This window comes from Argopecten irradians, unplaced genomic scaffold (assembly GCF_041381155.1).
Source record: "Argopecten irradians isolate NY unplaced genomic scaffold, Ai_NY scaffold_1274, whole genome shotgun sequence".
Classification (NCBI taxonomy): domain Eukaryota; kingdom Metazoa; phylum Mollusca; class Bivalvia; order Pectinida; family Pectinidae; genus Argopecten; species Argopecten irradians.
Window position 1 is genome coordinate 1 of NW_027188740.1, and position 9,999 is coordinate 9,999.

The 9,999-nt window shown below is 34.4% G+C and overlaps 1 protein-coding gene across 1 annotated transcript; it reads right to left on the reverse strand.

Annotated features, from left to right (window-relative positions):
- Positions 1 to 212: 212 nt before the first annotated feature.
- LOC138314059 (uncharacterized) lies at positions 213 to 9,774 on the reverse strand. The gene is made up of 4 exons (XM_069254256.1): positions 9,644 to 9,774; positions 3,410 to 3,767; positions 1,640 to 3,222; positions 213 to 944 (listed from the first exon to the last, which is right to left on the reverse strand). The coding sequence occupies exons 3-4, from the start codon at positions 2,309 to 2,311 to the stop codon at positions 846 to 848; spliced, it is 771 nt and encodes a 256-aa protein (XP_069110357.1). The 5' UTR covers positions 2,312 to 3,222; positions 3,410 to 3,767; positions 9,644 to 9,774; the 3' UTR covers positions 213 to 845.
- Between the last annotated feature and the right edge of the window lie 225 nt (positions 9,775 to 9,999).

Sequence of the window (9,999 nt, forward strand, 5' to 3'; positions counted from 1 at the left end):
GATCCCTTCAGCCCTTTTGGAGAAATAGCGGTAACAAGAGAAATGTTAACGGACGGAAGGACGGACGGACGGAAGGACGGATCACGGACGAAAAGCGATTTGAATAGCCCACCATCTGATGATGGCGGGCTAAAAAACAAACACTGCTTAAAACTACTCATGTACATTTTTAATGTAAAGTAGATTTACTGTATACTAGCTGTCCAATGGAATCTTAAGTCACAAACTATCATAATGGCTGTTATTTTAGAATACATGTATAGGGCAATTCCAATAGTGGAGCCGGATTGATATTCAATTTCAGGACTTCACTAAAAGGAACATCATTCATTTTGAACTTCCATCCCTAAATCAAGAAGCAATAAAGCAGCTATATGCCTACCTGCTTCTTGTTTGACTTTGCAGTTTTGGAGACCTTGTTTTCATCCGTCTTTTCTTTGGTGCCATCTTTTTCTTCTTCATGGGTTTTATTAACCTTAAATTTCAAAGTATAGATTTATTCTTTCTTGCATTAATCAGACACACATCAATATGAACTAGTTGTATGTATTCTGTATTAACTTTTCTTGTACACTGGAACTTCCCTAAACCAACCGATTTAGAGACAGACTCAGTTTTGAGAAGTGAATTAACCCAATCTTGACTTCGGTATTCGAATCTGGAATGTAATTCACCGAAACTCATTTTCTACATTATGTTATACAACATACCCCATGTACATGTTCTTATAGTGTTTGTTATAACTGATCCACATTATTGTTTAAGACAATGTTATCACAAAAGAATGAATTAACTGTTAACACTATAAACATAATATTTTGTGCAAATAGCAAGAAGCAATAAAGCTATATGCCTACCTTCTTGTTGCTTGCAGTTTTGGAGGCCTTGTTTTCATCCGTCTTTTCTTTGGTGCTGTCCTTTTCTTCTTCTTGAGTTTTATTAACCTGAAATTTCAAAGTATAGATTTATTCTTTCTTGCATTAATCAGAGACACATCAATATGAACTAGTCATATGTATTCTGTATTAAATTTTCTTGTACCATTTAATTGGAACTATTGTGATTTTGATATTGCATACTAAATCATATTTTATCCAAATTAAAGGCAAAAGTGCTGGCAGGTATGTAGCCAAGGTTGAAACAATGTTAATGCAAATCTTATTCCCTGCCAAACCCTGAGGTACTATCTCCCAACAAATTATCAATCCTCTCTCTAGCGATTCCCTGCTATTCTGAGAGTGAAGTTACTTACTTCTTTATTGAAAATATAATCTTTATAAAGTTTGATCATTACAAGTGAAAGAAAAACATTTATTTTTTTTTATTTTACATTAAAGATACTTAATTGTACTATGATTATCATACATGCAGCAATATAGATGATTACTACATGTACTATGTATTTTGGCATATCTATAATGAATTATTATATATACCCTTGTTATAACACTGAAGTCCCTTTTACATATTATAATCATTTGAGGTCAAAAATATGATAAATGAAGATTTTAGGTAAAGGAGGTACTTGTTATGCAGAGTAAAAAGTAACACCCCCATCCCCATGCCCCCATCCCTCACACACACCCTCCTCTGGAGTAGGGATGATCATTATCAGTAACTATAAATTCAAGATATTCACCTCCAAAGATTTTGAAGACCGAGTAACAATCCGGTTCGTTTTCTCACTGTTTGAAGTTCCAACAGCATGTAAAGATACATTTTCTTCTGTTTTATCTACTGATGAACCATAATTGTCATTTTTTCCTGACTTGCCTCGTTTCTCCTGAACATTTCTTTTCTTTCTTCCCTGTTTTTTCTTTCTGTCTTCTTTGGACTTTCTTGGTTTTTTCCTCCTCTTTTTGGGATCACCATGTTGACTACTATTATCCTCATCACTTGACCCACTTTCCTCATCACTGTTGCTCACTGTTGAGGCAGCATCCTGTTCCTGCTGTATTATATCCATACTTGAGTATGTAGAGGAGCCCTGATCAGTTGATGGTTTATCCACAGAGAAAAGAGGAGACTCCTTCAATGCCTCTGACATGGATTTCAGTTTCTCTGTTGTGTCTGCTCTAGCTGAACCATCCCCATAAAGCTCATCATCCTGTATTTCACTTGATCTTGATTCATTTCCAAATCTTGAACTTGGACTTTCCCAAACATTGTCAATATTTTTTCCAACATTGCCACTGAAGACTTCTTTCTGTTGGGACTCTGTGATTTGATTGCTGTCATTTCCTTGTGTACATTGTGATTGATGAGTTTGAGGAACTGAAGTTGTATCAGACCCAGTCTCCTCTACTAGCATAGGCTCTGAGTCTGGCCTATCCTGACCTCTTGTGGTGTCTTCTGCAGCAGATGCAAGATTTCTATGGAATTAGATATTGTAGCATCTCCTTTAGGTGTTGCTTCCACTGTACCAGATGCAGACTTTCCAGTGACATCAAATGAAGTAGCATCTCCTTTGTGTGTTTTGTCATACAATGTGCTGGCCTGGTGCCCCTGAAGAGAATATTTGTGTGGGTTCCAAGAGTCTCCATGATTAGCATCATTATCATTGCTTTCCTTTAATTGATTCTCATTTGATTTTCCATTATTTCGAAGAATTTCAATGTTGGTTTGAAATCTTGACATAAGTGGGGGATTGTAACAATCATTCTCTGTGGGGTTTAGAACACCTTGTGAAGCTTCATTTTGATTGCCATACAAAATTTGTACATTTGATCCTGATGGTTGTGTATGGCTTCTGGCTGTTGACTGCTCTGTGTCTTCAAAGCCAGAGTTGTCTCCCTGGATAATGTTTTCATCTATAGCTGTTGGGCCTTCTCCTCTATACAATAACTTCAAATTTGCTCCTGAGAGCTGCAATTTCTGGTCAGTGTTATATTGTGGCATTCCATGTCCTTGAAGTGTTTCATTCTCAACCCTTGATCTTGTACCAGGTTCATCCACAGCAGTGTCCATCTTAGTACAGCCATCTTCTGTATGTCGAGGAATTTTGGGTGGTGACACAGCATCATCTTGGTCAGTCTCTGCCTGATAAAATGGTGAAGCAGGTTTACCCATGTGGTGTTGCAGTAGTTGAAGGATTTTGAGCACTTTCGGGTTCACTGATAGACAGCTCACACTGTCCATTGCTGTGTCCAGGTTGTGTCTGGTTCTCAGGCTTAGCAAGGTTTACCTGGGCCTTCTGTACTACTGTTTGTGGAACACCTTTATCTGTAATAATTGAGTATATATATCAATCATAATTCAGGGATCAGTCTATAATTCCACTTTCATTTTCATACATATCGTAAAAAATATAAAAATTTATCTACATAGTAATGGTCATTGTTTTCATGGTTGCTATGTTATTATATGTGTACCTGAATATATTATACTTATGAATGGAAGTAAAACTTACCAGATTTGCAGATGGGACAGACCGTTTCATTTTTCCTGATTATTCCTGTACACGGAGTTTTCCCACTGTTGGCCCCACATACTCGAGACCCAGACTCAAAAATAGACTGGTCTACTCTCCAGGCACAAATGTGACAGAATTTTTGACCCCGTGGCAGTTCTTTGTTGCTACATGGTTGTCCTTCATCTGTTCCAGGACAAGCAACAGTATCTTTAGGTTTTTCAACATCATTTTTTGGGACCTTTGTACCGCATTCCGGACAGAATCTGAATTTGGCATTTTGTAGATCAAATCCACAAGGCCCACCATCTTCATTCAAACCTTGACACTTCACCATGTCAAAGGTTTTCTAGTTCACCTGTAATACACACAACAAATATAAATAAATGGAAATTAGATAGTCATGTTTTACTAGAAACTCAGATTCAGACATCTCAATTTTTAAACTCATTTTCCAAAATTTATGATTTCCAAAACTTCTGAAAAGACATTTTAAGTACATGCAGGACATCATTTTATGATATTGTCCGAAATAGGCCTAACTTCAAAAAAATACTTGTATTTTTTTTTTATTTCACTGATTCAATATGTATGAAAAATATGGGAAAATTTAAACAAATTACAAAAATGTTGTTTTGGTGTTAAAAATATTCTTATTACCATGATTTATAATTTATAAATATATATTTTAACTGTCTTTTATTTAGTGCCCCTGTATGTAAGTTCTGTGTATTCACTATGTATCTATAATAAAGCTTTGTTGAGGTCAATATGGTGTTTTATCATATGACTCATAATTTTGCTGTTTTTGATTGGTTGATAAATTAGCAAATACATTATCAACCACGAAATTGGTGACAAAAAACAAGGAAGTGACAGACTGTACAGAGTTCAGATACCTTTTATCAGTTCATGCAGTAACCTAGCTAGCTGTGTCTTAAAACAGGTCAAGGGAATCATATTCATTTTCGAGGTTGGTATCAGTCTATAGCTAGATTGTACCTAAATGTAGAGAAAAACGACTTCAGAATTTCATGATGCCAGGTTAATTTTTTGTGACTTTATTATAAAGTCAGCAAGATATGGTAGAAGGCAACATGTACTATCTACTGCTGAAAAATGCAAAACGTTCACGAATACCAGGGAAAGATCCAGCAATAAAACTTTTTGCTCTTACTACTGGAAAATGAAGTATTTTGATTTTGAAAAAACTATTCATGGAAAAGGAATATTACTTAGATCCTGCCAAAAAAAATTGAATGTCGTCCTGTTAATTTTTTAAGGTTAATTTTTGTATTGGCTGTTCATAAAGTCAATAAAAGGCATATGTATTATTAACTCTGATTGGTCACATGTATGGAGGTCGATATTTAGCATATCAACTCAGTGTTTCCATTTTTAGAAATCAAATTAATATTCATATTATGATATCACAACTGGATTGATATTGCTTGTGTGATGTCACATATCATGACATTATATTCACAAGTTCTTTGGGAAGATGTACTCTGGCTGTTCTTTATCAATTTTTTTATATATCCAACGAGAAGAAAAAATGAAGCCCTTCATTAATGAAACAAGTCATATAAGATGAGATAGGTCAGGAAGTAAAATGTAAACGACCTTGAGGACAGGTAACAGCTAGATAACAAGATTTTTTTAAGATTCCTTGAAAATACTAACTTGATAAAGAAACTGAAACTTTATGAGAAATGAAAGTGAAAGTTGGTATTTTACATGTTGCTTTTAAGTGTTTGCATATAAAGATAATACATTGATAAAATATCTGTGTACACTCTTACTATATACATACCAAGGTTATGCTTCATGCATATCTTAACTTTTTATGTGTACATGATATATAGAGATATCGGCACATAACAGCAATATCCCTCTGTGGATTGTGAAAATGGTGGAGTTTCCAATCTCTCTTCTATCACAGTTAAATTACATGTATGTTTCAGCCCAGTCACAGATATGACAGAACCATAGCTATGGGCTCTTTAAAATACAAACTTTATCATTAAAAATACTCTTTATTCCACTGTTCAGATATCTAATAAATTAGAAATGCTACAATATTTCAAGACATGATCAAATGACACTAATCGATGAAGTATTGTTTTATTTGTGTTCACAAACATAGATTTCTAATGGAAGAATATATTCTTCGATAGTTAACAATGATATTATGTGGTTGTTATGGGAAAAGATAACGGGGTAAATATTCTCTTTCAGCCCCTTTTCTGGCAAGACAAGAGAACCTCAATCTGAGGGGTAAGATTCTTAAGTTACCTGTTACCTGTTACCTGTCCTTAAACACCGTAGTTAGCTGGCTCCAGCTAGTTGTGGCACGTTTTGTTCATTTACAAGATTATTGTCCGATTGTCAAATATGAGGCTTTGCCAAGAGTTTGACAGCTAGCTTAATAATCTTATCCCGAGTTTTGAGATCTCACCACAAGGAGAGTGAATGATTCTTTTTCAGTTACCCACTTTGTGTCTCTAATAATGACGTGTTAGTAAAACAAGTAAGAATGATGTGACTTGAGTGAATTATCATCTACGCCATTGTGATGACATCGTTGCATTGGTGTCTGATGTCATATACTACACTGTTACGGCCGTTTTGATATAAGTTTGAAGAAAACTGTGACTGCAAGTCAATTCTCCATGCATGAAAATACTGTATTCGATCCATAGAAACAAATTTGGACCAGCCTTCCATAAATTATTCTACAAAGCCATAAATCAATTTTCAAAAGAAAGTAAGTTATGAAATATTTCAGAAACATTGATTTCCAACTGCTAAGTGACAACTCTATTCTATGTCGTAACTTACATGTCGCTTCCTTGTGTATAGTGTATAATTTCATTTTTCATGCATATTTTAAAGATTATTTAATTTGTTTTGATGATTAATGCTGAGATTACTGTCCAATACATGTACCCAACCAAATACAAACATCAAACACAGATTCGCCATTTTGTTCAACTGGGCTTTAAATGAATTCACATGGTGATTAAGGTCACATGACTATAAACAGACTGAACGTTGTTGTCCAGAAAAAAAAGTGTATGTATTGCAGGATATTTTGAACGAAAATTAATCCTGTAGTTTGCAATATCTTTTATTGTAAAACCAATCTAGTTTCTGAAACTAATGTTAATAATTTTAGAGAAAATCATAATTTTGTAGACGAGGTTATATTGCATAAGTATTCATGAAATGTAGCATTAGATGACACGAGTGTGTGATAAACCTGTATTACACACGTAAATTGTAGGCATGAAAGATTAATCTACATTCTTAGTTAACAAGTTTCAATTTTACATGATAAAACTCATATTTGATCATATTTGCTTTCTGTATCTGTACGATTACCATGCCAATTCACCTAAAGTAATTCTGATAGAAGACACTTTATATAGTTCATTATGATTTGCACAAAAAAAATTGCAGGGCTTGACATAAACCATTGCTCAACTGCCCCTGGCAGGTTGGACCTCCTGTCGGCCAAGTTTGACAGTAACATGTCTGTGACTTGTGGAGGTGGAGATTTTAGTGAGGCCTAAATTAAAATATTGTTTGTTTGCCCTCCTCCAACCGACCCATGAAAATCAGCCCGACTCAAAAAATTTTATTGAAATATTCTAGTGAAAATTTTTTTTATTGTCGTGTACTTTCCAGTACCGTGTGAAAACCTTTGATGAATCGTGGTATAAATTTTTGTTTCGCCTCGTGATCAATTTTGACAATCGCGGTAATTTTCCAATACTGGGTCTTTGATACGCTTTCATTATACGGACAGTTTCATTGAGTATTCGAAGCGCCTAAATGATTTGAATCCACACACGGCGCGGCAAGATGTCAGAGACCGCAAAGAAAAAATCTAAAAGTTCAGATGAAAATCTGGTAATACTGACTGTGTTGTACGGTGAAATTTATCGATCATAATAAAACTTCTGATACAACAAGTTCAATCCTACGCAATAGGATCCTAGAATTCTACGAGGATGACACATGGGGTGACGTGTTGGATGAGATTTTCAACTTGAATCCATCTCGAAGTCCATCCCCACCGGGGAAAAGCGATACCGTAGACACGTGTTTGTCATCGAAAACATCAGCTGAGACATTTCATCCACACATCGAGGAACCCATTTCCGTTGTTTTAAACTTTGACAAATCCCTTAAATACGTGACATTCGAAGTTACTAAATTCCATGATGAATCGCTAAATGTCAGTACAACTACAAGTACCAGTGCCACCAATGCATTTGACGTCCTGACTTCGATCAGAACAAAAAGCGGCTAAGCCTAAAAATGAGCCCAGAACAGGTGAGTTGAGTGGCATTCTGTGTTTAATGGTTTTAAATTACCAAGCCTGCAGAATGTATTCAAATAAAAGCTGATCACTGCAGACATTTGTTTTTTGTTTTCATTGTAGCTTTTGTTTATATCCCCCCGCAGTGTATGCAAAGAGATTATGTATCAATTCAAATTTTGGTGTGTCGTAAATACTAATTACTATTAAAAGTTGAATCATTCCATGGATCTTCAAACGTTTTGGTAGTCGGATGTAACATGGTAAAATGTCAGAATATTGGGGTCAAGAGTCAAAGATAGAAGTCCACCGTCAGACGTATGGATTTTTTTTTTGAAATTCGGTAGATGTACGATGGTCCAGAAAATATTTAAAGACTCTTTCCCGAGGGTATAGACCTTCAATGCTAACCCTGCCCAGACAAAACGCCCATGTTTGATTATTTTTCTTATACGTCTTGTACTTGTACTGACACATCATGTGTAGTGTGAGTCGGGCAGGTTAAGTTTTTGTGGTCACTGTCCCGACAGGGCAAGTCCTTAAAAAAGTTGATGTCAAGTCACCTGAATTGTCTGAAAATTTGTGTGTGATTATACGAGTACACATGCAATGGCGTGAATTGGTCGCCTGACTGGCAGTTACAGCAGTTACATAGTGTAGACCTACAATATACATGCTACTTTTTTCAATGGTCCATTTCAAGAGAGAATTAAGAATGTAGTCTCATGGTAAGGGAGACAGATCATGATTTTTTCATACAGACGCTTGAGTTATGAGAGTGCTCTAAGCCCTTCAAGCATTTGAATGACCGCGATTTGATTAATACCCCCTTTTCTGAAGTTTGAATTTATGAATAAATTATTTTATTAGTTTTAAAAATAACAACACAAATAATCCTATCAATCTTAAATTGCTTTTTTTATGGTTTAATATATATTGATTAAACATTGTTAATTATTTTAAAACTAAAACTATTGACATCTAGGCTATATTGTAACAGAAAATTCTGCAGTGAATGTATAAAAAGTATATAAATAGGGGAGATAACTCTATTGTAAATCCCGTCTTTTTCAATGAAAAATGAAGGTTTTTTGGTGCTAAAAATGCTCTGTCTTGACAAATTGTGGTTCAATTTTCTTGAAAATTGACTGATTAAAAGCAACTTTGTCACTTTTTAGTCTGTTTTTTTTCTATAAAAATTGAACTTCACAATTTTGATTTATTTTCATTTTGGTGAGAATGTTTTAGGTAATTTACTTGCGTCTTTTTTACCTAATTTCCTCCAAAAGTGATCACTAGAAATTAATTATGACGAGAAGTAAAGCATTTTAAAAAAAAAAACGATTGATATATATCACGTCAATTAAATAATATATATATCGTAGAACATTTTGTTAATTATTTTCATTTACAGGGCGGATTTAGTACAGACTAATGCTGTTTTTTCATGTGCAGAATCTACTCAAAAATGGCAAATTTGAATATTTATTAAGAAAAAATGGATGGTTCAATTTCTTCGAAACTTTGACAGAAGATGCATAACAACATATTTACTTCATAAAAACAAATATGAAAAATATTGAACTACAGGAAAATTTTGGGGGATGTGAGACTACCACCTTAATCTGTTTAAAAACCATACTACATGAAACAAAACATCACAAAATTATGTTATAACAAAATAAAACAAAAATTTAAAATAAAATATCCATGTTAGTTTGGCTGGGATTGGTTAATATGAATTCTACTTTCGGTATTTCAACCGTCGACAAAATGTCCGACTGACTTTTGATCATGATCTTCTACTGTGCTTAGTCGAGTGTTACAATAAGCTAGAGTCATTATATTAGAGAATTATTGTCATTGAAACGGCTCTAGAATATACAACAAAGTATCTATCAACTCACCTCAGTCAAATTTGAAATTACATCGTCATGTTATACTTAGACAATTATATTAATGTTTCGCTCTGCTGTCAATGTCCTGCCAACTTGCGGCTATGGCTGCGGCAAAGTGGTGATCACGTGACCGAGATATTAGCAACGAAGACTAATTTTACGAGACACTGAGAGAGACAAAATTGTAGTATTCTGTGATAAAATTCTTAACAATTATTTCTAGATATCATACACTAAAAAATAAACATAAATAAGAGTCGTGAAAAAAATCATGAATCATACGTATATGCATTTATTTGTTGAACCGAAAGTGAAAGTAGACTCTCTGTGCAGTACGAACTAAATACACAGATTTTTCCTGATAC

Excerpts from the sequence above, each read along its gene's own strand:
- LOC138314059 (XM_069254256.1), bottom strand. The coding sequence starts at position 2,311 with ATGCTAGTAGAGGAGACTGGGTCTGATACAACTTCAGTTCCTCAAACT. Across the intron at positions 945-1,639 it reads GGTCTTCAAAATCTTTGGAG|GTTAATAAAACTCAAGAAGA; the intron begins GTGAATATCTTG and ends TTGAAATTTCAG.